Source organism: Trachemys scripta, chromosome 1 (genome assembly GCF_013100865.1).
Source record: "Trachemys scripta elegans isolate TJP31775 chromosome 1, CAS_Tse_1.0, whole genome shotgun sequence".
NCBI lineage: Eukaryota > Metazoa > Chordata > Testudines > Emydidae > Trachemys > Trachemys scripta.
The window spans coordinates 61,865,528-61,892,485 of record NC_048298.1 but is presented as its reverse complement, the minus strand read 5'-3'; the positions used below and the strand labels follow the sequence as shown (position 1 = coordinate 61,892,485).

The window sequence follows — 26,958 nt, the reverse complement described above, 5'->3', positions numbered from 1 at the left end:
AAGCCTCCTCTGGTTTCTCTCAGAGTAGTGATTGGAGACAGTTAAACAACTCTACGTATCCTTGCCAAGCTTCAAGGCATCAAGAGTCTCTGACACATCTACAAAAAACAATATGGACACTTGATCTTGATCCACTGCCAGAAGGGCATCATTGACCCACAAGACCAGTGCAATCTCCTCACCATAAACATGGCTAAAATTGGATTGACAAGGAACAAGGAAATCTGAAGACTCGGTATTTCCAGGGTTGCTTTGCTGCTATTTTCTCAATAACCTTTCCTAAAAAATGGAAGATTAGAGACAGGGTAATAATTGATGACATATCGGTATTGAGACTTGAGCATGGACCAAATCACATGCTTTCCTTAAGGAATATTGGCAAGTTGCCCTTTTGAAAAAGATAATGGCAGTTCCATCAATGATGGATCCAATGCCTCCCTGCTTGATTTCATCGTTCTGGAAGGGCAAGGGTACAAAGAGCAGGTAATAGCTCAACATTTCACAAGTACTTTCAGGACCTCCATGAATAACACTGGCTGAAACCCATGCAGAGAAGGCTCTATGTTTCCCCAACCCACCACACACACATGGCCCATAACTGGTCACAACTCAGCAATTACAGAGACAGACAACCCAAATCCCCAACCAAGGAACATCAGACCGACCACTGCCTAGAATAGTTCTCATCAGCTTCCAATGAAAACAAAACAATCTATGGTCAGTGGGTCTGTCTAGGACACTGTAGCTGTGTTGATACACTACGTCTGACCAGTCTCTTCAAAGTGTGGGTGCTGCTACAACCAGGAGGGATAGGATGCCACTAATAAGGGAAAAATAAGAAAAACAGTGGAATGGAAATTCTGATTTAAAATGGAGAAAGAAACTGACCTGTCTGATGAAGTACTTAGAGCAGTGGTTCCCAACCTTTTTTCATCTGTGGACCTCTAGAAAATTTCAAATGGAGGTGTGGACCCCTTTGGAAATATATTGTCTGTTGTATAGTTGAATTCTCTTCAGTTTTCAGTCTTTCGTGGACCCCTTAGACATAGTCCATGGACCCCAGGGATCCACAGACCACAGGTTGAAAACCACTGACTTAAAGAACAATCTATTTCCCCTTTAGAGTTTCTTTGGATGGCCTTTTCCATGGCAGCTTCCAGAATTTAATTAACATTTACAAAATGTATGGCTTATGACAAACATTGTCCCATTCCTCCCTGCCACTTCCCCCCAATTCCCCAGAAATCTAATCCTTCTTCCATCTTTTAATCCCCCAATGTAGCACATGTGCACGTTAGCACCAACTGATCAAATTAACTGCAACTTTGGTTAAAAATGTCAGAATATACCCTCACTAATTTTGAAATAGAAGAAAATGAATGGGACATGGAGTATATGAAGCCATGTTAAATGTATTTCCAAAATGGAGAAAGGGTGATAGATTAATAATTATCTAATGTTTTAAATGAACAATGTTGACATTGTGAAGTGAACCATTTATCTTTTGGACACAAATCTGCCTTTAAAGTTTTATACAGCTTTGTTTAAATTTTTGCTTTTAAGTTCATAAATCCTATGTTGGGTTTTGTCCATTAGAAAATTTTTGGTTTGTTTGTAAGGGTACAGTGGAACTGTCATTTAAGCATCATGTTCTACTTCATTATTCTGTGAATGAAATGTTCAATTTCTTTGTGAATGGAGATAAGAGACTGTAAAACATCTGAAGTAATGGAGCAATATTGTGCCATATGTAAAATTTGGTAAGGTTTGGATGGATTTGTTATGAAATGGGACAAGTTGATTCTTAGATGCACTAAAAGTGGATCTCAATTTCTTTCCTTTTTTTTTTCTTTTCCCCTCATTTCAGTTGGGAATTGGTGAACGAACCCGATTTATTGCATATTTTTTATGCAGCATCATTTTATTTATTTTGTGTGATCAAATGCTTCATGGTCCTGCCCACAAAACTATATCCCTCTGTCCTCTTTCTCTCTGATACCCTGCTTCCACTACCTTAATATAATTATTTTAAAATTATCAAAATGCTTTTTAGATGATAAAATCAGGCAGGTAAATAGTTTGTTTTTTTCCCTACCTTCATATAACGTAAAATCTAAATCTTTTAAAACATATTTTTCATTTTAAAATATCTGCCCTCAAAACTAGCATTTCTACTCTTTTGTCTTCTTGTTCAGTTCAAATCACAAAGGAAATGAAAGATGTGTAAGGGAGGGGGAAAAAAATCCCTAAATTTGCTGGAATGCATGGCCCTTTGCCTAGAACAGAAACCAGCGCTCCGTGCACAGCAGGGGAATGTGAGAGAATGTAGAATGGCTCCGTGTAGTATCATTGTTAGCATTTTATACTATTTGATGCTTTGTAGCTGCTAAAGAAACATTGCTTTTTAAGCCATTGATCTCGTACTGCAAGTGGTGGTGGTAGTAGTAGTGAATGACACAGCTTTGCTGGATGACATGAAGCTGATCTCTGCATCAGCCAAGAGGAATTAAGCTTTGTCACTCCCCACTGGGACTACCTTTCTTCTGGTATGTGAGCAAGGAATTCATATGCTTCTGCTGCATCCAGCAGAGCAGAGCCAAGAGTATACTTTACCACTGAAGGCAGTAAGCAAGAATGATAGCTGTCTCTTTTAAATGCCGCTGTCAAATTCTGAGGAGACTTGCTAAAGGTATTGTGCTTTCCTTGTTATTCATTCAATGGCTCTGTTGCAGCATTCCATGAATATAGCCTAATGGTTTTACTTTCGAATATGACTGCCCTTACAATTTATTGTCAGACAACAAAGAACTCTGTGAATATACAGGTAAGGATTTTAACTGAAAGAGTCCCATGTCCTGTGGTGTGTTCATATTAGAAGCATAAGATGATTTCATTCCTTAAAAGGGAATTTGTTTTTAAGTCAAGTGCTAAAGTTATTATGGGGTATCATTGTCTTGTATTCCTGGTAACTGATCAGTAGAAGTCTTGCATGTGTTACAATAGTATATTACTGAAAGCAGCTAGATCCAGAACCTGTATCAAAGATGGAATTTTTGAATTTTTGGTTTATTAGTATTTATAATCTCTCATAGGGGGTTTCTCTGCATGTTTATAATACCTGAGCCAAAAAATGGGTTGTACATGACTAAATATGGGGGGTTGATAAATTGATGGCTTTGATATGTTGTTACCCTTGTGAAGTTAATTTGCCCATTATAGAAGCATTCCTTTTATGATGTCATGAATCCCTGTTGCCTTCAGTTTGATCTGTCAATACTTTGAAATGCTATTTGAACCTTATTTTGTGTCCTATTTGTTTTTTTAGAGCAGCTATTTTTAAACCTTCTTGGATAAAAAATGTTCCTTCTTTTCCAAAATGAGTACAATTTAGTTTTTAAAAAATAGCATTTTATATATTAAAAATGCCAATTACTATTACTGTCAAATCTTTGTACCATCTCTGTGTAAAATATCAATGCTAAAGAAAAGTTTTTTGTAGTAACTTCTAACATTATAGTAACAATATGTAGCTGCAAGAAAATGAGAAGCTTTTGTTTTCAGACTTAGTTGTGTGAAACAATTAATGGTTATTACTATATTTGAAGAGCTGTAAAGTCCTAAATGTTAATGAAACTATTTGTATCAGCTTAGCTTGAAACATCAGAATTCTTTAGTCAGTCAGCAGTACAGCTCAGAATCAATTAATATTTTATTTTGTAGAAGAATGAAAGCAAATGTGTATGATAGGTTTAGAACAATAAGGGGGAAGAGGAGAATTTTGTAATCAAACTTATCTAATGCATTTTCCTACTGTCTAAAATGTAATGTAAAGACATTAGAATATACTTTTTTCATAGCACATATCTGAAAATAATCTATTCTTCTATTGAAGGGCTCTCTCCTTCAAATCTGTGCCTGGTAATGTTTTGTTTAGTTTAGTAGCTTTATTCTTCATTTAAAAACTGAATTTCAGTCTGATGTCTTTTGTTGTTTTGCGTGAAGGAAATAATCTCTTTTCTAATAAGGCAGGTTTTGGCACAATAATTTAGTCTATTAGTGTTGAGAGTTGTTGCACCACTTAAATGCAGTTTCCTCTGGAATTAATATTCTCATACATCATATCCATCTTAATTCTTTTACACTTCCCATCATTTAGAAGAACATAAGCTGATTTTATTCTTTGAAATAATTTTAACTCCCTTCACCCCTCGCCCCAGTAAGAGCTGGTATGAAACCATTGGTTGTCTGCTTTGAGAGAACTGTGCACTACACTTGTCTGCCATCACTGCTATTAACAATCCATATGCAAAAAGAGAGAGCGATCCTCTTCTATTGGCTTCCAGTGCAACAGATTTGAATCTTACTCTCTTAATCTTTATATCTTTTATTTCCATTTCAGTATTTAAGACCTCCGATTGTCTATTAAATAACCTCATAACTTTTTTTTTTTTTTTTTTGGTTTTGACTGATGCTGGCCAATTAATTTTCCAACAGGTTGTGTTTGTTTGTTTTTTCAATATAACTCAGCTCATTAAAAAGAAAAAAAACATTCTCCAGACAATAAGCTTAACTTTGATGAAAAACAGTATGTGACCACAACAATATCCTGACCACATGTTTTAAAAGAAGAAAACATTTTTCAAAGATGTAGTTTGAGGAAGACAATATTTTTCTCAGGCAGGAAATATATTCTAATTTTGTTTGTTTGTTTCAATTTCTGTTGTGCTAAATCCAAGGCCAAAACCATTATTATTCAGATAGACATCGTACTTTTTGTAACTGAACCATTATGACAAATATTATTTAATGATCTAGACAACTTGTTAAATTGTTCAAACCAGTTTAGAACAATTGTTCACATGTAATTTGATGGATGGAGTATTCTCTGCAAGAGGTAGAGAATGAATGATAGACAAATAAAGCTCTTCAGTGTGTTTGCAGGGTTCCTTGGCTTGGATGAACAACATGTTTGGTGTCTGACAGCAAAAAAAAAATAGGCCTGTGTTTCTATCATTGGGTGTCTTTTGTTGCTAGCATTTCACCATCATGTTCTCATTTTTGATTAGGTCTTTGTTCTAATAGTAAAACTTTCAGCATTCTCTGGCTCTGATTTTACTTGTCAGCCATCAGTTACGGATTGGTCAACATAATCAAGATGTCAAAGAACAATAATAGGCTTTTATTTAGTCTATCTGGTCATAATATGTAAATGACTCTCCTATATGTAGTCAACAGTCTTTTGCTTTCTGCCTTCTCTTTCACTCTTGGTCAAGCATAGCCTTGGCCACTGGATCCTCTATTTGCTTGGGCCGATTCCATAGTTAGGGAGGCTGTATCCCTTCGGTCAAGGCTTTGCTCCTGTTTAACTCAGTCTAGCTAATATCTTCTCTGTATACCAATACGCATGAAGGCCAAAAGGTCATTTCTTAGCCCTTTCTACTCTTCTTCTAAATACCTTCAACCAGGGCCGGCTTTAGCAAGAGCGGGGCCCGATTCCTGGGGGCGGGGGTTGCTGCAAGCCCCGCCCCCAGGAATCGAGCTGCGCTCCGGCCGGGGTTGCCGGGCTTGGGTCCGACCCGGAGCAGCGCCGCGGGGGCCGGAGCCGTGCCGGAGCCATGCCGTGCCGCGGGGACCGGGCCGGACCCGACCCGCGCCGCGGGGGCCGGGCCGGGCTGGACCGGACCCGGGCCGGGCCAGAGCCGCTGGGGCCTGCGTGCTCGGCGGGAACGGGCGGCGCCTCCCCGGAGCCCTTCTCGCGCCCCCACCACCCCAGCTTACCTTGTGCTGCCGGCCCGCCCCTGCTTCTTTTCAGAAGCAGGGGAGGGGGCGGAGCGTTCAGGGGAGGGGAGGAGGGGGAAGTGAGCTGGGGGCGGGGTGGAGAGCTGCAGCACAGGGCCCTCTTGGCGCGGGGCCCAATTCAGCCGAATCGGCTGAATCAGCCTAAAGTCGGCCCTGCCTTCAACCCTCATGTGGAAATGATATATGTATGGCATATACTTAATTACTATATCATGTATTTTTAGTAAATGCTAGACATGTGTATTGTAAATTATAGTATGAAGAGTACCACTTTCATAATAGTTTGTGTGTCAATATATGATCTCAGGTAAGTCCGATATGTAAAATGTATATAGCAGGGCAACCTTTCAGCAGTGGTGTGCCAAGTCTTCATTTATTCACTGTAATTTAAGGTTTCGCGTGCCAGTAATACATTTTAACGTTTTTAGAAGGTCTCTCTCTATAAGTCTATATTATATAACTAAACTATTGTTGTATGTAAAGTAAGTAAGATTTTTAAAATGTTTAAGAAACTTCATTTAAAATTAAATTAAAATGCAGATCTTACCCTTGTGTGATCTTTGCCTTTGCTTTTCCTTGCTGAGTTTTCCAACGTCTGGCACGTATTTGGATACTTTAAGCTGCACACAGGCTTCTGACTGATCAGTTGTTAACCGGCTCCGAGAGGGGCAGAGGACAGATTTCATGTGTGAAAATATCTGTTCACACAGGTATGTGGATCCAAATGCTGAAACCACTGCAAACGCAATTTTCTTCAAACAGTTACATTTCACTGGCAGGAATGTCCAGCAAGTCAGAATAGAGGCCCCATGATCTCTCTCAGTAGCTTCAAGTGCACTCCGCAGATCTCCAAACTTTAATACCCGCAATTCTGACCTTTTTAACTGAATGAGTTGCATTTCGAAATCTTCAACACCCGTCCACTGAAATACAGACAAATCCAAGTCGCTTTCATTGAACTTTACAGGTTTCATTAGAAAAGAAAGCATTGGGCCAAATCGCTGGAAATCTTGAAATCTGTCAGAAAATTCCGATTCCAGTTCTTGCATGTACATTCCAATCTCATCAACACTGACACTTTTATGTATTGGAAGTATTGGAAGTAGTGGAAAGTTGAAGTTTGAATATCCCAAGAAAAAACTGCTAGTTTACAACAAATGCCTTCCAGGCTTCATAACAATCCAGAACTGTTTGCCCTGCACCCTGGAGACAGAGGTTGAGTTCGTTTAGGTGAACGGTGATGTCAGTTAGAAACATGAGCTGACATAGCCATTTGTCATCATCTAGTTCGGGGTAGTTTTATGCTTTTTCCGACAAAAAGGCCTTGATTGCATCAAACGAGTTTACAAAGCGCGCCAAAACCTTGCCACGACTTAGCCACCGAATGTTGCTGTGAAGTGGGATGTCATTATAAGCACTGTCCATCTCTTCTAGCAGTGCTTGAAACTGTCTGTGAGTCAAAGCAGATCGAGCAATGAGGAAATTCACAATTTGCACCACTGTATTCATCACATTATTAAGCTCTGAATTAGAAATTTTAGCACACATGTTTTCTTGATGGATGATACAGTGAAATTTAACTGTCAGGCGACCAATCTGATCTTCAAGTAACTTTACAAATCCGTTCTGTTTTCCGACCATGGCAGGAGCACCATCTGTTGTCACACAAAATATTTTTCTGATGTCAACTCCTCGCTCTTCAAAATGGTTTGCAAAACTTTCCAATATATCTTCCCCCTTTGTTGTGCCATGCAGGGGTTTTAGTCAACAAAGTTCCTCTTGGATTTCATTGGAAGCTCAATATCTTGCAACAACTGCCAAACGTGGAACGTCGTTTATATCCACACTTTCATCAGCTGCAACACTGAACACTGCTGTGTCTTTTAACTCAGTCGTCTGCTTTTTGTTAATGTTTTCTGCTATTTCGCTTATGCATCTGGCATAACTATTCTGGCAGAGACAGGCAGTTCTTTTATTCTAGATACGATTGTATCTTTATTTGGCAAATCATTGAACAAAACCTCCGAACTGCTGGGAAAAACTTCTATATATTCCCCATCTGTAAACGGCTTTCCGTTTTTTGCAGTGCACTCTGCAATCTTGTAACTTCCTGCTGTAGCTTGATTTTTACTTACACAGAAGCATTTAAAAACACTGCTTTGCTTCTCATATCCTGCTACTGCCTTTTTGATCGATTCAGTCTTGTCTGCTTCGTCAAAAAAGGTTTTCTCATGCTTCGTTTCAAAACGTCGTCGAACACTTGATGTGCGACAAACAACACTTTCACAACAGAAAGCATAAACAGCACGGTCCTTCTTATGAATAAATCCAAATGTGTCTGTCCAAGAAGGCTGAAATGAATGGACATCTATCTTTGCTTTCTCAGGAGCTGACATTTTGTGAAATGTACCCCCACAAGTCACAGTGGAAAAAAAAATCGTGACAGATGGCATGCACGATGTCAAACGCAGTGTGCTGTTCCACGTGGCATGGTATAAGCAGCAAATCAGGACTTAAAAATATCCCAGTGGCGCTGGAATAATTTTAAGGTGTGCCCCCTCTTGCCCCTGTCTGCATCCCTCACTGCCCCAGGCTGGGGCCAGTGGGCCACAGCTGGGGGTGGCTTCAGAGCGCCAGGCCGAGGCCAGAAGCAGAGCACTGGGCTGGCAGCCGGTATCCTTGGCCAGCAGCAGGCTGAGCGGGGCCAGCGGCCGGGACCCCGGCTGGCAGGGGGCCGACAGCCAGTATCCCAGGCTGGCAGTGGGTTGAGTGGGGCCGGCGGCCAGTATCGGGGGCTGGCAGCCAGTATCCCCAACCGGCAGCAAGCTGAGCGGGGCCGGCGGCCGGGACCTCGGACCAGCAGCAGAGTGCCACTGAAAATCAGCTCATGTGCCGCTTTTGGCACGCGTGCCTTAGGTTGCTGACCCCTGGTATATAGTATTCACATATAAGTTGCATACATTTTAGTTCCACTTAAGCCTATTAGTCACCTAAACATTAACTTTAGCTATCACTACCTGGTGCTCAGCTGTGTTTATCTTTTGACACTTTTAATGTTTCCCTTCTATCTTGTTCAAGTAAATTTGTAACTTCATCCCTTTTTCTTTCAGCTAAATATCTTAGACTCAATTGTTTCTGCTGAGCAACAGGAGAAACTCCAAACATAATTATTCTCATTTGCCACTCTAACAGGTTAGAGAGATGTGGAGACAATATTCTGGAGATTTCTGTTACACTCCTCTCCTTGCTGGTACCTCAGCTTAACTCTTTGCTGAAACAGAGGCCAGAGTTCTCTTTTCAGAACTTTTCAAATAGCTTTAAACAGAGTCAGGTTCAGGCCTATTGTATGTAAATGCCTGAATGTAGCCATTAACGGTTCCCAGTTAGCTTCAAAGATAGAGTACCATACTATTTTTTTTAGCAAACGAACTTTTAATACACACACAAACATTGTAAATGGTATTTGGAATACTTACAAAAAACTTTTTAAACAAAACCTATAAAACAGTAAATCTACTAGCATTCTTTGTTCCAGTTACACGTTTAAATGCAAGGTTTCAGCATAACATTTACACTTCTATACATCACCACGTGCATATAAATACATTCCCCTCTAATCTTCTTGCACAGAGGATTTCACAGACTCTAGCATGTAGCCATAATATGTAGTGTGTGTCACCTGGATTCTTCAGAGCTTGAGGCTTGATCTACACTGAAATGTTATATGAGCATACTTGTGTTGGCCAAGGGTGTTTAAAAAAAACCCCACATCCCTGATGGACATAGCTATGCTGACAAAAACCCCAGTATAGACACAGCTATGTTGACGGAAGAGGGCTTCTGTCAACGTAGCTCAGCGGTTCTCAGCCCGTGGGCTGCATGCGGCCCAATTAGCGCACAACTGTGGCCCAGCTCATCTGTGTGCTAAAGGTTGGCCTGGGTAGTGGGGTCCGGGTTCCCGGCTTCCCCGTGAAGTGGGGTCCAGGCTGCCCCACTGCCCAGCATGGCGGGGTCTGGGTTGCCGGCCTGCCCCGTGGGGTTGGGGGTCCAAGGCTGCCGCCCAGCCCCACAAACTCTGGGAGTCTGGGGTCGGGCAGCCGGCCGGCCCTGCGAGTTCCGGGAGTCCAGGGTCGGGCAGCTGGCCAGCCCCGTGAGCTTCGGGGACCTGGGGTCAGGCAGCCGGCTGGCCCTGTGTGGCAGGGGTCCAGGGTCGGGGTCTGGGCTGCTGCTGCCCTGCAGCTCACTTGAGAATCACTGACATTGCTAATGTGGTTTGGGGAATTTGTGTTCCTAACACCAATAGAAAAACTCCTGTTAGTGTACACTGCGTCTATGCTGGAGGGTGGTACCGGCATAGCTATGCCCACGTAGGCTCTGTAGTGGAGACATACCCTGAGAAGAATGGCAGCATCTCTGTTCTTTTCCAGAGCCTTGTCAACAAACAAAAGCCTGGGGATCCTTATGGCTAGCAGCATTCCAGTCCTTGGGTTAATAGCTGACTGGTCTCTTCAGTTCTTGGTGAAACAGGAAATCTGTAGCTTTATCCAAAGTGATACAGGTGTTGGATCCAGCACACCCAGCAGATACCTCTCTTGGTCCTATGTCAATCAGCCAGTGAGTCCAGTGGGCTGTTTAAACTCCTATATTTATAACTTTCCCACCCCCACTCAACTCTCAGACCGTGAATGTGTGGAACCTGCAATACTGCTTGTCCTCCATGAAAACCTCCCATATACCTTCAGAAACTGTCACTGAGCATGTTTAGTAACTGTCAGACCCACTTCTGGATGTTTCCTGGCTCTTCTAGCCCTGCTCTTTGCATGTGTGCAGAGACACCGTGTATTCAACCTGAAATCCTTGTTTCTTTCTCAGTGTTTCTCTCCCACTCTTAGGAGTTAAAAATCAAATGTTGCAGTATAAAGCATCTGTGTTACACCGCTACTGTCCTAAGCCTTGGTGTCACTTCTCCTCCCACCTGTCTTATATCTGCCTTAGCTATATTAATGCTTAATCCTCAGCCAGGCCTTCATCCTTTTCCCTTGACTAATGCAGCTCCCTCCTCTATGGCCTGTGTGAGCTATAATTCCAGACTCCATCATGTCCATATTACTTCTACCTGCCTTTTGACGCTTACAGAGCACTCTGCCCATGTCACCAATAACTTTTTCCTCAAATGTTTCCAGTAGTTCCCCATTCAGTTCAGGCTCCAATTCAACGTTAACTACCTTCCTTATTTTTCTCCTACTATTCTTCAAAGACTTTGTCACTCTGCTCCCCTCCCTGGTCCTTCTGCACATCTGCTGTTGTCCAGCACATATCTAGCATTGACCAGTGTATTCCCTTCAAATCATTTTGCTTCATTTGGTGCAAAAGCCACTGTAGCTGCAGAAGCTGCTATCTAGACCAGCCTTCCTTTTTATCACACAGAGTCTCCGTCATACCTCTCGACAAGCCAAGGGACAAATGTGGGACCCCACATATGGCACCAGGAGGGGAACACAATTATTCATGAGGAAAACTTAAAATGCTATGGGATGTATTCCCTTAGTGTAAATAACTCTTACCTCAGTTTTGTGATTATTTATTTCCAATGTAAATAATTGTCAACAATAAAAGTGAGGGGACACAAAATATGTGTGAGATCCAGACTAAATGAGTGAAGCCCCTTGAAATGAAGTACACTTCAAAGGTATGTGCTCTGTATCTTATAAAATCTAATGTGGAAATATATATTTTCTCCCATTTCCATATCTGACTCTACTATTTATTAGTTTACTTTAACTAATATTTAATTCTATAGTGTGTTTAGTGATACCATTTTAATTAAAAATGCAATACAAAATAAAATTGTGTTGTAGCATGCTGATTCCAAGCTTTAGTATTGGTCCATATTAAATCTGTTTTTAAATATTCAAGAAACACTGCCAGATTCTGCACTAATAAGTTTCTTGCTGTGCTCATTTTGATTACCAGTTTCATTAATAATATTTGAGATTGTTGACATAACAAAATGTTGCACAGAGGAGCAGCAATCCCTAGAGTTAGCGCTGCATGGGAGTTTCGATTTTAATCGCCTGCTTTTATTCACACATAAATCTCTGAAGCTTTTACCTTTTGGGGTGAAATTTTGCAGACATGGTCTTTGACAGTGATTTTTAAAACAATACTGGAGTGCAAATTGTTGAGCAATTTTGGATTACATGGGTACAAAGCGCTTTCCAAGCTCCTAAGGTTTGCAGGGGAGGAGTTGCCACATTTTGATCTTTTAAAGTGTGCAAGACAGGGTCACTGGAGTAGTGTCTAGTCAAAACTTCCAGAATATGGATTTTAAATGGATTGTTGACAATTTGTTGCAAGCTTACAGAACTTTGAATTCTTGGGGAGAAGCTGTTTCTTTTTATTTTATTACACCTCTACCTCAATATAATGCTGTCCTCGGGAGCCAAAAAATCTTACCGTGTTATAGGTGAAACTGCGTTATATCGAACTTGCTTTGATCCACTGGAGTGCGCAGCCCCGCCCCCCTGGAGCACTGCTTTACCACGTTAAATCCGAATTCTTGTTATATCGGGTCGCGTTATAGCAGGGTAGAGATGTACTTATCTTTAAACTTGGTAGGATGGAGTGAAATTTTCTCCTCTTTTTTTTTTTTTTTTTTTTTTTTAAAGGTTGCATTTGCAGACTGGATTCCATTAACTAGTAATATAGTTTAAGGTCCTCATATAAAGCCATGATCCAAAAAAACTATAAGGATCCAAACTAGCTCCCACTGAAGTCAATGGAAAGACTCCCATTGACTTCACTGAAAGTTAAACTGGGCTCTAAAAGAATGCTAAGATTGCACAGCTGAGTACTTGCAAATTGGGAAGCACCACAGTTGAGGTTAATTCTGCTCCTTTGTGCATATGCTCAGTCTTAAATTACCTGACAACATAGTATTTCTCAGATAATACAATATAAAACCAATTTTTCCTCAACCTTAAATGTACATGTGTAGCACTTTGCAGTATTGTGTCATTCTGTGCATGCCAAAGAGTTTGTGAAAGCCACTTATGTGAAGTGCACACAGTAAACCATAATTGCACAATATAGTACATATTAAGTATACAGCACACAGCAGTGATAAAAACTTGCTGGCATATGTAGGCGACTGAAGTTCAAAGCTAAATTAGTTTCATGGTTAGCTGCCTCATCCCCCGAACAGCAGATTAAGAAGGTTTCACTGTAAATTTGTGCTCAGCCAAGTTTCTCTGTTGTCATCATATTCCAAATACTTTGAGATAAGGCTAAAATGAAGGGCAGAGTGATGAGCTGTTCTGGAGTACAGAGCATGCCTTTCAGTTCTACAGATTTGCAGTGGAGAAGCAGCTATCTGATGACCTCTTATAGTATGTATGACAGGTCACTGGAGTAGCATATAGACAAAAACTTCTAGAATATGTTATTTAAATGGACTGTTGCCAATATTTTGCAAGCTAACAGAACTTTGAATTCCTGGAGAGAAGCTGTTTCCTTTTATTTTATAATTCCTTGTCTTGTTTCTTTTTAAAAAGCATAACAAGATTCATGTGAGGCAGTCAAGACGTTGAGGCACTTACAGAGGGGATGGTAGAATTGGCTTCAGGTCACAGATGCTGACTTTTGGATTTGCCGGTGGATGCTCCCTTCCTTTCCCTCCTCTCTCTGCAAGCGGTGGGAAGGGCCTCGGGGAGGTGGGGGGGAAGAGGCCAAGCAGGGGCGGGGCCTTGAGGCAGAGCATAGGAGGGGCCTTGGGGGGAAGAGTCCGAGCAGGGACAGGACCTTGGGGTGGAGCACAGGCAGGGCCCCGGGAGGAAGAGGCCAAACAGGGGTGGGGCCTTGAGGCAGAGTTGGGGGCAGGGCCACGGTCTGCATGCCCACAAAAGATTAATGCGGCCCTGCGGGTGCTAAGCAGCCCCTGTGTGTGTGTGTATATATATATATTTGTTTTTTAGATGGGGCTTGAGCCCTGGAACACCAATGGAGTCGGTGCCTATGATTCAGGTTATGTTTGGTTTTAATTTTTGTACGAGTAACCACAATAACTGATCTCTATGGCACAGCTGTTACAGTTGCACTGAAGAGCCTCTGTGACCAAAGCCTCTGGAAATAAAGCATATTTTCCTGTACCCCAAGCCATGATTTTCATCAGACTCCATAGCTTAATTTCCAGGTTGTTTTCCCACATATATAGAAATCTTTTTTAGGCATACTGTGTACTTTTTAAGCAAAGTCCGTGTACAGTAAATAAGGTCCCTAACAATGCTCTTGATATTTCTGTTGGTGCAAGAGCATGGGTTAATTTTTTGCAATGTGTTCACAGGTCAGGTGCCTGATTTCAGGGTTTGAAACATTTACCTGACACTTAACTGGACAAAGACTAAGTTCACTAGCCAGGGTGCAAAATACCCTTGGCACTGTGCCTAGCCAAAGCCATGCCCTTTGTACTTTAAAGTAATAAAACAGATGTATCTCATCATAGAATATCATTTCCTGAGTTTTCTTCAGGTTTGTTTCCTCTCCACTGCATTATATTTGTCTGTCTTGCTTTCCTTACATTTTGTTGTCTCTTATATCTTCTCTCACCTTCTCCCATTGCCCACTAAAATCTGTCTTTCCCAATAACATGCCTCTCTTTTCAAACCTTTCCTCTCTCGTTCTTCCTCTAAACCCCACACCTATTGACATTTTCACTCACATACACCTTTATGTGTATCACTTCATTCACTCATGCATGGGACTTGGAAGTCCTATCAGACAGCTATTAGCCAGAGGACTAAACCTGCAAGCTGAGGATGGGGGACCCATTCTGTATGTTAATATCTGTGTGAGAAGCAAATCCAACTCCATCCCTAGCTACTGGGAGAGATGATCTCTCCTGAGTAGGGACAACTAACTCAACTAGTGTGGTGATTTTGTGATTGAAAAGTACTGTTCACTTAGACTGTGTCAAGTGTCTAGAGTTCTACAGAAGCAATGGAAATATCTGCTTAAATAAAACAAGAACTAAATAAGTTCAGCCAACCAGTTCAATCAATTTTACTCATAGCCAGTAGGAATCAGAATGTTTAGCTTTGGTCTCCAAAGGTTGAGGTTAACATGTTACTTTGTACATGTGAACTCCATCCACATGACACATCAAGACATAAGTGCTGGAACTATGTTTGTAGTTTGAATTAGCATCAGCATTTCCTAAAGGTTCCGTGAAATAGCCATTTTAATATTTAAAATGTTGGGTTCAAGGGTTTACTGCTGCTACTGATGCCACCTGTTGTTAATTGTATATTGAGTTGACATTAATAAGGCTATATGCTGAGTCAACATAATATGAGGGAAAAGTGACCCATTAACATCTGACTTAAAAATCTTCAAAAGGATAAAATGAAAAGGGTGACAAAGGATTTGAAACAGATGGAGAGGGGGACATACGTATATACTCATTCATTAGCCTGTTCGTTTATAAGCCAACCCCCAAAAGATGGTTAGGTAAAAATAGCAAAAACTGTATGACCCTTTCATAAGCTGACCCTATATTTCAGGGGTTGGCAAACTTTGGCTCCCGGCCCGTCAGGGTAAGCTGCTGGCAGGTCGAGACGTTTTGTTTACTTGGAGCGTCTGCAGGCACGGAGCCCCTCAGCTCCCATTGTCCGCGGTTTGCCGTTCCCAGCCAATGGGAGTTGCGGGAAGTGTCACCACTTCCCACAGCTCCCATTGGCTGGGAACGGCAAACCGCGGACACTGGGAGCTGAGGGGCTCCATGCATGCAGATGCACCAGGTAAACAAAATGACAATATATTAGATATTAAATTCAATGATTCTGTAGAGTTTAAAATAATCAAATTTTGGTTTATAAGCCGACCCCCGCTCTTTGATGCATCACGTTTTACCAAAAATATTCGGCTTATAAACGAGTATATACGGTATATCTTCCCCTAAAATTTCCACTGTTTCTGAGCATCAAATTATATTGAATATAACAGCTGTTTACTAACATGTAAATGGAAAATGATCCTGAATATAAATTCTATCTTAGCAGCCTTTTATTGTTAGTATATTTTTTGTAAAAAAGAGAAAAGCTAGTCCAAATTAAAAAAAGAATACACACGAGGCCTGCATTGGAAGAAAGAAGAATATCTGGAATAACAATATTTAAAATTTGTCATGCACAGATAATTCTAAACATATGACCAAATATAGAAAGATAGGGACCCAAGTTGCATTTTCAAAAAATTGCACATGTTGGTTGAGTTTTGTAAATAGGTTCTTAGGTGCACAATTATTTGATTTGCATGCTCAGTTGGGTTTTTGTACATATATTAGTGGGTTTGAGAGCAGCTGCCTATGTATTTTTTACATATATATTTTAAGTGCCCACATTTGTAAATCTAGGCCCATAGTGTTTCTGGTCCCTTTTTGGTTGTTGAAATAGCAAACAAACCTATCACGAGGAAGACAAAATAAAGAGCTGGAGCAAAATTTTGAAGCTTCATTTGCAGCTGGTACATAGGAATTGTCAAATAGGCTGAAATAAGTGGACCACACCGAGTTCAGTAACCTTTTCTCAGCAATGGCAGGTGCTTCCGAAAAAGATACAAGAATGTCCCCTACAGGCTATCATGGAAAAACCTATCAATGGGAGAAGTTTCTTCTTAACCTCTCTGTTAGTGTTGGGTTTACACCCTGTACTATAAAAATTTGTTCCTTTTAAAAATATGATTTTTATCTTCTTTAAAGCACTGTGGATATTCCCTTTATTCATATCTAATCCTTTTTGGAATCCCATTAAGCTCCTGGCCCCATTGAGATATTGTGGCAGTAAGTTCCACAGGTTAATTACATCTTATGTAAAAAGCATTTATTTTATCAGTTTTAAATTTGTTACTTTTCTGTTCCACTGGTCATTTCCAAAAAGGAAGTTCATTTGGTGTTGGTGAATGTTCATACAATTCCTGCTGCACCATTCCAGCAAGTAATACGGGTTGTCTTTTCTGGAAACATTACTTACGTTACATTCCAGGAGTAATGGGAGCCCGGATTCTAGATCCCACCTTGCTCTTAAAAAGCCTATCTTATTCAGAGATTTGAACATGCTGCAGAAAGTTGGATAAGTATGATTATTATTATTGTCATTTGTCAGATGAGGAAATGGAGATAGAGTACTCATGTGACTGGCTCAATGCCACACAGCAAGTCAGCAGCCATCAGGGTTAGACTCCAGGCCTCTTGGCTCCCATTCCTGAAATGGCCACTAGGTATGGTAGATAATAGCAAATTACATGATTACTGTCCTGGACTTTTCTTTCTTCCTTTTCCCTCCCATTTGCACTTAAAATGCTGTTAGCTTGAAAGAATTGTTTTAAGGAAGCTTTGAAACCTGCAATCTCTGCTTTGTGGCAGCCGAAGGAGAAGGAAAGAAATTATTTTTTTCTTAAGAAAATGTTCCTGCTGTAATTGCTGTTTAGGATTTCCAGCACTGCACATGTGAAGAACAAAAGAAGCAGATTTATTGTATTTAATGAGTACTAGTAGTTTGCAAGCATTGTCTTTTTGTTCAAAAGAACACTTTGATCATGTTATAAAAAGTAATGAAGGAGGGAAAAATTGATTTATTTTCCGCTCTAACCTAACCATAGTTCATAGGTTCGGACAACAAATTTCTTGGCCTGTGATGTACTCAAGAATTGCAAACTGCTTCACATTAATAATTCAGGACATTTTAATTTGCAATTTACATTACCCAAGCTTGGTGAAAGTTTGACAGCAAGAAGTGAAATACCTCCCTTGTCAGATACACAGTATTTCAAAGCCGATGACAGGTGGCTGATATACTCGAGTAGATAAGAAAAAGTATTTACATTAATATACATAATAAGTGCAGAAATCATTTGAGGACACTGGTTCAAAATGGAATGCAGAATTGCTTGCTTTCATACTGATTTCAAAGTTGGTTTCAAATTGAGGAAGGATGGTCCAGAGGTAAGAGTACTTGTCTAGGAACTTCAGGGAGATGGGTTCAAGGCATTGTACCACCATAGACTTCCTGGATGGTCGTTTAGCCTCTCTGTGCCTCAATTTCTTTTCTGTAAAATAGCACTCTCCTACCTCACGTGGCTGTTGTGAGGATAAATACAATAAAGTCTGTGACTGCTCAGATATTATGGTAATGGGAGCCTAAGAGGAGAAAGTTGTTTAGAATATTGTTTTATTGATCTGGTAAATGTTAGGCTTGGGTGAAGGTGGCCCATCTGAACTTTAAATAATAGGGTCCCAGAGTTGGCATACTGATGTTGTTATACATGCATCTTTCTGGGTTCTGGTCTGACCCTGTCACTCCAGTGACATAAAAATGACCCATAAACATTTAATGAATTTATCCTCACCATCTATACATATTAGGGAAGTTTGCTCCCTGTTTTATGGAGAAGGAAAAGAGGCACACAAAGATTAAGCAACTAGCTAGGGTTACCATATTTAAAAAATAAAAAAAAAGAGGACACTCCATGGGCCCTGGCCCCACCCCCTTTCCCACCCCCGACCACGCCCCAACTCCACCCCTTCCCCGCCCCAACTCTGCCCATTCCCCACCTCTTCCCCACAGTCCCCGCCCTAAGTCCCCCTCCTCCCTCCCAGCCACGTGAAAAGGGCTGCCCGAGTGCTACCGGCTTCACGGTTTGCCGGGCAGCCTCCAGACCCTGCACCCCCGGCCGGCGCTTCCCCAGCGCAGCTGGAGCCCGGGAGGGGAAGCGCCCAGCCGGGGGCGCAGGGTCTGGAGGCTGCTCGGCAAACCATGAAGCCGGTAGCGCTCGGGCTTCGGGCAGCCCCCATGCCTCCGGACCCTGTGCCCCCGGCTGGGCACTTCCCCTCCCGGGCTCCGGCTGCTGTGCTCCTCCCCTGACTCTTCGGCTCTGTTTAAGAGCCGAGCTGCCCGAGCGCTACTGGCTTCGGGCAGCCCCCATGCCTCCGGACCCTCTGCCCCCCAGAGCCCGGGAGAGGAAGTGCTCGGCCAGCGGCTCGGGGTCCAGAAGTAAGGGGGCTGCCCGAAGTCAGTAGCACTCGGGCAGCTTGGCTCTTAAACAGAGCCGAAGAGTCAGGGGAGGAGCACAGCAGCCACGGGAGGGGAAGTGCCCGGCTGGCGGTATTTTTCCCGGACATGTTCGGCTTTTTGGCAGTTCTCCCTGGACGGGGGTTTGACATATGGTAACCCTAAACTAGCTCAAACTCACACAGGAAGTCTGAGGCAGAACCAGGAAGTGAATAGAGATCTCCTAAGTCCCAGTCCAGTGAAAAAGCAGGAATAGAGTGCACTTGTCAAACATGATGGGGTAGATTTTCAGAAACTGGGAGCTGACTTGTACTTGTAAAAATGTGTACAAAACCTACCTTTGCATTCTCAGTTACCCAATTTGCACACAGAAATGCAGGTTCTACATGCCTAACAGCAAGTGTTTTTTTCAGGCCAGATTGGCTTCCTGTTTATGCATATTTGGTGCTTAGAGAAGTATCAATTTGTATAGATGCTCTTCAGAATTAAGGGCAGAGTTAAATGGATGCAAGGGAAAGGGAGGTGTAGCCTATGTGGAGGAGAGTGTAATCTTCAGGAATCCTTGGCACCCTAGTCATCTGCTGGGGCCCCTTGCCATGTGCAAATACCAACTTTGGGGCTATTTCTAGTTAGCAGGGGAGAGATGCAATTGGAAGGATGAAAGAGGAAGTGAGTCATTGTGGGCAAAATGGAAGGAGGAGGTGAAACATTGGGAGGCAGTATGGAGGAGAGATATAGGAAAGAAAAAAGAGCAGAGAAATGAAAGAGTGAGAAATAGAGAAAATGAGGCTATGACAGGAGGATACTGAGGAAGAAGGGAGTGGAGGGGAACTCTGAAATAAAGCAGATGTTGCATAAGCAGAGAGCGAGAGAGAGCTGCTGTTGGTGAAGTATAGAAGAAAAGAGAGTGGTGTGAAGAGGAGTAATGAGCTGCCTGTATATTAAGGTTTACAAAATGATTAGTTTATAGGAAGTGTTGGAATTATTAATATTTGAAATTATTAATATAGGAAACCACCAAACACTAATTCCTTTATTAAATCCAAAGGCCAAATGGTACTTATGCAATTGCTCTAATCATGCCTAGAAGGCCTACATAATAAGTAATTTACTACATCCAAACAGTAACAAAACATTTATAAATATTTGATCAAGTTACTTACAAACAAGCTAACACCAGGGGTGCATAGACCCGTGTTGGTTGGTTGGCTCCAATGTGGTCAGGCAGGTATGAGCAAGAATTTACTTTTTTATACCTGTTAGCAATCAAATGATGTCATTGCCAATTACTGACTTCAGCTAAAAACCAAATTTGAGACTATTCACCCTTATTTCCAATCTTAATCCAGATAAGGTTTACAACCTCCTTTCCTCCTCTTCTTCTTGATGCCACTGCACCTGGGTTCACATAAGCTGTAAGACTGATATGTGGGATAGGAAGGGCCATGTTGGCTCTTTTTGTCTTATGTAAAAGATTATTTTTGTTTTATGAAAAACCATCTGCAGTCACCCCTATCAGTCAGAGGCCTTCTTCTGAGATAACTTTCCCTTATCTCATTAGTTATTCTTTGAACCAGACATCCTCCCTACTTCATTCCTTCTGGCCTTATAACTTGTTGATTTCGAGGCCTTTCTTTTATTTGCTAGTCAGGGCCTTTCTGTACAAAGATATATTTCCTTAACTAAACTTCAGCTAACTGTAATTTTTTTTATTTTATATTTATCCTAAAGGAAGTTTAATACCAAAAAAGGTAAAAGAGAAATTTGTGTGATTTTTATTTATCTAGAGATGTCAGAAATCTATACAGATGGTGGCTTCAGGTTATAGGTGGGACGAGGCACCAATTCCTCATATTCCCATCCATGTTGCAGGGAGAACCTGACTTAGTATGGGAAGTGGGATAGTTTTGCTTGTCATGAAATATGATTTTAGCACTGTTCATCCTAATCTGTCCCCAAAGATGACTCCAGGAAGTAAACCAACTGGGCAGCCACTCTCCAGGAGGTGGTGGTGGTTGTTGGTGGTGGTCAATTGCGCCTCATTCTTTCAGAGGCCAAGAAAAGAACTATGTAAAAGGGATTCCTCTTTTGTGTTTCCGATTTGCAGTAACAACTGCACTGTGGAGTGACAGAATTGTCTGGGACTTCATGGTGCCACAAAACGTCTAGCTACTTAAAATGTAGCAAGAGTTCCAATTACACTTACTCCCACCCCCCAACATTTTTTGAAAATTAATTTCTAGTAATTTGTGGTCTTCTCGTTTTTCAAACATACACATTGACTGTTCCTCACTACAGACCATCCAGACATGAACTTTTAAACTTCTGTTGCCTTGAGGCATTTATCAGCAAACAAAAAAAATCCTATTTTTTTCCAATGGAAAATGTATATATCAAATTATAAAGTAGCTGAATGTTTTGACTCAAATATTCCAGTAATATTCCCCTTTGGGCAGTTTAGGGTGGTCTAGAGAGTACTTAATCCTGCCTCAGTGCAGCAGGGTGGACTAGGTGACCTCCTGAGGCCCCTTTCAGCTCTACATGTTTGTGATTCTTTAAAGTTTCAGCCCAAAAGGCAAAATATTCAGAAAGTTCTAATTATGGGGACACAGGGATTCATAATGCACGTGTTTTTGCAACCACTGCAGGATACCTTTGGGTACTTATGTGTAGCTTCCATTAATGTTGTTGTTTCTAAGAAACATTCTAAAAGGTCTTAAAATTCCAAATAACTTTAAAGCAGATTGATTACAACAAATATAAATTCAAACAGCAGGCAGCATTCCGGGGGGAAAAACTTTGTTCTTGAAAATTACATACTATAAACTATCAGAAATGGATGTATGCTAATCACTTCAATTTCAGTATAAAGGTTAAACTAGAGATGGCTATTTAGCAAATAAATACCAACTATTCAGATGACTGAATTAGTGTCATCAGCAAAATATAATTCAGGCCCATGTTACTTCTTTAGGAGACATTGACTATTTTGATAAAGCAGGATATTACAAACATCTTTAAATGGCCATATTTGGCAGGAGGAGCTACCTCCTGCATTTGGATGTCATTTCCAAATGCCGAGCATGAGATGCAACCTATAAAGAGTCAGGTGTGGTTTTGCCACAAGTCACATATATGGAGCATCACATAGATCAGGGGAGGGCAAACTATGGCCGGCGGGCCACATCTGGCCCGGCCCCCAAACTCCTGGCCTGGGAGCCCTCCAGCCCCTCCCCCCGCTGTCCCCCATCCCCTGCAGCCTCAGCTCGCTCGTTCCGCTGCCGGCGCAATGCTCTGGGCGGCGGGATGTGAGCTCCTGGGGCAGCGCAGCTGCAGAGCCCGGCCTAACCCGGTGCTCTGTGCTGTGTGGTGGCGGCGGAGGCAGCGTGGCCCGGCTCCAGCAGGGTGGCACGGCTGTAGCGCTGCCAGCCACCGGTGCTCCAGGCAGCGCGGTAACAGGGCAGGGAGCAGGGGGATTTGGATAGAGGGCAGGGGAGTTCAGGGTGGTGGTCAGGGCAGGGGTGTGGATGGTGGTTGGGGGGGAAATGGGGTTGAATGGGGGCAGGGGCCCCGGGGGGCAGTCAGGAAGTAGAGGGGGTTGGATGGGGCGGCAGGGGCAGTTAGGGGCAGGGGCTCCAGGGGCTGTCAGGGGACAGGGAGAAGGGGTGGGTTGGATGGGGCAGGGGCCCCGGGGGGGGAGGGGGAGAGGGGAGACCGTCAAGAATGAGAGGAGGGGTTGGATGGGGTGGCGGGAGCCCGGGGGCAGTCAGGGGACAAGGAGTGGGGGTGTGTGGATGGGGCAGGGATCCCAGAGGGGCCGTCAGGGAACAGGGAGGGTTGGATGGGGCAGGAGTCCCGGGGACGGGGTGAGCAGATAGGAGGTGGGGGCTGGGCCACGACCCCCTCCCCTAACTGGGCCTCCATAAAATTTATGAAACCCGATGCGGCCCTCTGGCCAAAAAGTTTGCTCGCCCCTGACATAGATGCTCATAGACATAGCCAAGCCCTTTACAATCAATACTGCTGCGATTTCCTACCACATTGCAGGACGTGAGGTAACATATCATTTTCTACTCTGCAGCAGTCAAACAAAGAGTGTTTTTGAGTCTCTTAATGAAGTGCACTGTTCCGAATAGTGCCGCAAGTGTGAAAACGCTATTGCACAGGCAGCTGACAGTGTAAACACACAACAGCGGTTTCCCTTCAGCGCTCTCTGAGCGGCGCTGTAACTGCCAGTGATGTAACTCTGGCAGTGTAGACATACCCTTAGGATATTAGCGTTCAGGATGGGCAACAGCTACAGATCCAGATGTAAGCTGGATAAGTAAAATATCTGAGTTATCTACTGGTCTCTGAACACACATCTGTTTACAGAAGTTTGAAAATTCATTGAACAGTTTCTCGTTTTCGCTGCATTTATTTTGGAAATAAGAAATTGTACTGGGTTTGTAGTTGGTTTTGTCAAGAATAAAGGTGAAAGACACAATCAGGTTTGTGAAAATGGGTGGTTTGTTAGTAATTGTGTTTTCTATGTTTTAATGTCTTTTGTATTTGGAGAGTCTTGAGCCCAGCAGTTAAATGTATATTACAAATAAAAGAGGGGGCAGTAGCCCTGTCTTTTTCATCTGTGAATTCCAGGTGGAGCTGTGATTTTAAACTTATAGGTTGTTGATGCCACTGGGAAATGATGGATGGCTTTAATCTAGCTGAGAAGAAATAGGCCAAAGTCCAATTCTTTAGTATTGCCCATAGAAAGTTCCATTCAGTATTTGCAGGTTTTTTGCACATCAACTGACACAGTAATTATTCTGCTTCAAGTGTTGCTATAAGTCCACAGATAGTATCCTAATGAGCTTTTTTACTATTTATCTCTAATTAGTCAGAGGGTAATGAAGTGAGTAAAATTTTCTCTAATCTCTTGACAGCTATTTTTTGATTAAATGTTCATATCCATGTTACCATAAAAAGAGAAGTAGAATAAGAGCTACAGGGTGAGTATGTCTTTATTTGGATCTAGAAATAGAGAATAGGGCAGACTAAAAGGTCAGGGAGGAGGAAAAGAGCTCTTAGGACAGACATTTTAGTATGAAATTGTTTGGAAAGGCCTATACAATTTAAGGATAAAGTCACAGAACCTAAAGTTTTCCCGAGACTTAAGAAATACCTTCTCGAAAGAACTGCTTCAAATGTACATTTCTATTTCAGAGTATTCCTTTCCTCTGAAGAGAGGATTTGAATTAAAAGAAATGTATTCAAGATGTGCATATAGCTGTGACTCACTAGAGGGATTATCTGAGTGATACAAATTTCTTAATATGACCTAAATATTTGGTTTCTGTACATTTAAGTGATTTATGGTTACTTGTGCAGATTTTCAGGTTGTCTCTTAATTTATTTATAATATGAACTTCCTCCTCTTTTCTCAAGCTGTCAAGGCAGTGATTTCTCATTTACCCCATTTGTTGATACGCACTTCACTACAAATACCGGTTTGTGAGTCGTAATGTGCCACAGTTTCTCTTAGTAGTTCTGAACATTCTATTTCCTTAGTAATTTTGTGACAAATAGTTTAGTGACTTAATTTGCCATTTGAATTTTAGAACTTGGTTTTCATTATGGCAGAAAAAGAAAATGGAGCAACACTTTGAACTACATTAATTACATCAGTTACATGAGAGACAAATACCTACTTATCTAATCTATTGTAAATCTGTGCCACTTACCGTTGTGGTATCTAAGTGTCGTCATATCTGGAGTGTTTGTCATAACAGAGGAGACATACAAATATTGTTTGCTGATGCCAAAATAAACTTGGTTAAATAGGAGGAGTAAAAAGATGGCAGGCAAAAAGACAACTGTTGTTCAAAAACAGATTGACAAGGTTGAGTAAATACTGAACACAAGACTGAGGGCATGACACCAAATAACACTTGCAAAATTATCATGAAAAATGTACTAGCTCAGGCATAAATTCTGCTTGCTTACCCCTACCGTGATGACGCTAATGCTGTAAAGATTCAGTGCTTTGTTATTTGGCTATCCAAAAAAAAAAAAAAAAAAACTTGCCTTAACTGAATGAGTGAGCAAATCTTGCAAAGCTACATTAAATTAAATCCACATGCAGAAGTCTGAATCCTGTTGGCCAGAATTCCAGGATACTTACCTGGGCAAGTAAATGTCAGGTTTCCTGCTTGGTTCAGAAAAACTACAAAGTCTTTTGCTGGAGTTGGAATTAAAGAAAACCTTATCTTTTGTGTCTAGCCACTTATTCTTAGGAATGAAAACTTAGCCGGGGTACGTGTTGCTGTGTCTTCAGAGGTAAAGCTGAAGAATAGTCAGCTTGAAGCTGCCATTGGACATCTGGATGCCTGATTTACCAGGTTACAACAATAGGGTTACCATCTTTAACAAATAAAAAAAGAGGACCCTCCACTGGGCCCTGGCCCCGCCCATTTCCCCACCCTAGCCCCGCCCCAGCCCCACCCCTTCCCCGCCCTAACTCCGCCCCTCCTCCCTCCCACTCCCAGCCATGCGAAAAGGGCTGCCCAAGCACTACCGGCTTCACGGTTTGCCGGGCAGCCCCCAGACCCTGCGCCCCCGGCCAGTGCTTCCCCAGCGCAGCTGGAGCCCGGGAGGGGAAGCGCCCAGCTGGGGGCTTCCCCTCCCGGGCTCCGGCAGCGCAGGGTCTGGAGGCATGGGGGCTGCCCAAAGCCCATAGCGCTCAGCTCTTAAACAGAGCCGAAGAGTCAGGGGAGGAGCAGAGCCGCCGCGGCCGGAGGCTCTGCTCCTCCCTTGACTCTTCGGCTCTGTTTAAGAGCCAGGCTGCCCGAGCGCTACCTGCTTCGGGCAGCCCCCATGCCTCCGGACCCTGCACTGCCGGCGCCCGGGAGGGGTAGTGCCCGGCCGGCGGCTGGGGTCTGGAGGCAAGGGGGCTGCCTGAAGCCCATAGCGCTCGGGCAGCTCGGCTCTTAAACAGAGCCGAGGAGTCAGGGGAGGAGCAGAGCCGCCGCGGGAGGGGAAGTGCCTGGCCGGCATTTTCTCGGACATGTTGGGCTTTTTGGCAATTCCCCCCGGACGGGGGTTTGATTGCCGAAAAGCCGGACATGTCCGGGAAAAAACGGACGTATGGTAACCCTATACAACAACCATTCTGCACATAGGTTCAGTGGTTGACTCCACATGGTGACATAGTTAAAAAAAAAAAAAAAAAAAGAATTGGCCTGCTGCAGAGATGTGCAAATTGACAATCTGCTACACTGACTTACACAAATCTGCTGAATGAAGAGAAGGAAAGTGACCTATATCACTGGCTGTCTTTAAAATTATACTGAACTACCATCAAATCCACAACAAATACACCACTGTGTAACACAAGTTTAACCAACTAGCTACCTGTATTTCTGTACATATTGCTCTTAGTGGAAATACTGTTCTCATCCTGTAGCATGGCTATGAAGGAACATGGCTGTTCCAAAATTAGCTTAATCACAGCAAGCCCACAGGCAGCAATGTACACTGTGGGATTTGAGGCAAACAATAGTGAATGACCAAAGGTAAACACTTTTCAGCCCCATCACCCTGTTCTCTGCTGGGGAACCAGTAACAAAATCTGTTCATGGATACAATCCTAATGAGCAGTCATTAGCATCAGCAGGCAGCGCTAGTGGAGGACTAGACTAGTGCTGTTGTACATGATCGGATCTAGACTTCAAACCAGATGGATGTCATCCATCATATTATTTAAATATTAAAATGTTTGCTTGAATTTGATATAAATTACATTACAGTCTCAGTGCTGACACACTCTCATCTTTCTCTGGTGGTAGCAGTGGCTTAATAATTTACATTAAATTGAAGCTCAGACTGCATTTACAGAGCCAAGTGGGATTCAGATGCACAAAAACCACAGAATTAGGATGGGAAACCCTGATAATAATTCAGAGCCCAATCCAAACAATGCAGAGAGATGCCTTTAGACCAGGGGTAGGCAACCTATGGCACGCGTGCCAAAGGCAGCACGCAAGCTGATTTTCAGTGGCACTCACACTGCCCAGGTCCTGGCCACTGGTCCGGGGGGGGGGGGGGGGGGGGGGGCGGG

The 26,958-nt window shown here is 42.5% G+C and overlaps 1 protein-coding gene across 10 annotated transcripts in view; it reads left to right on the top strand.

The window, feature by feature from the left end:
- The window catches only part of GRIP1 (glutamate receptor interacting protein 1), a 544,307-nt gene that overhangs the window by 301,934 nt on the left and 215,415 nt on the right, over window positions 1–26,958 (top strand). The window contains exon 1 of one of the 10 annotated variants that reach the window (XM_034770817.1): window positions 2,333–2,689. The exons of the other annotated variants lie outside the window; for them this stretch is intronic. Within the exon in view, the coding sequence (XP_034626708.1) occupies window positions 2,635–2,689 (55 nt within the window). The 5' untranslated portion in view covers window positions 2,333–2,634. Of the gene's footprint in view, window positions 1–2,332; window positions 2,690–26,958 lie in introns of those variants that run through there. 10 annotated transcript variants of the gene reach the window in all.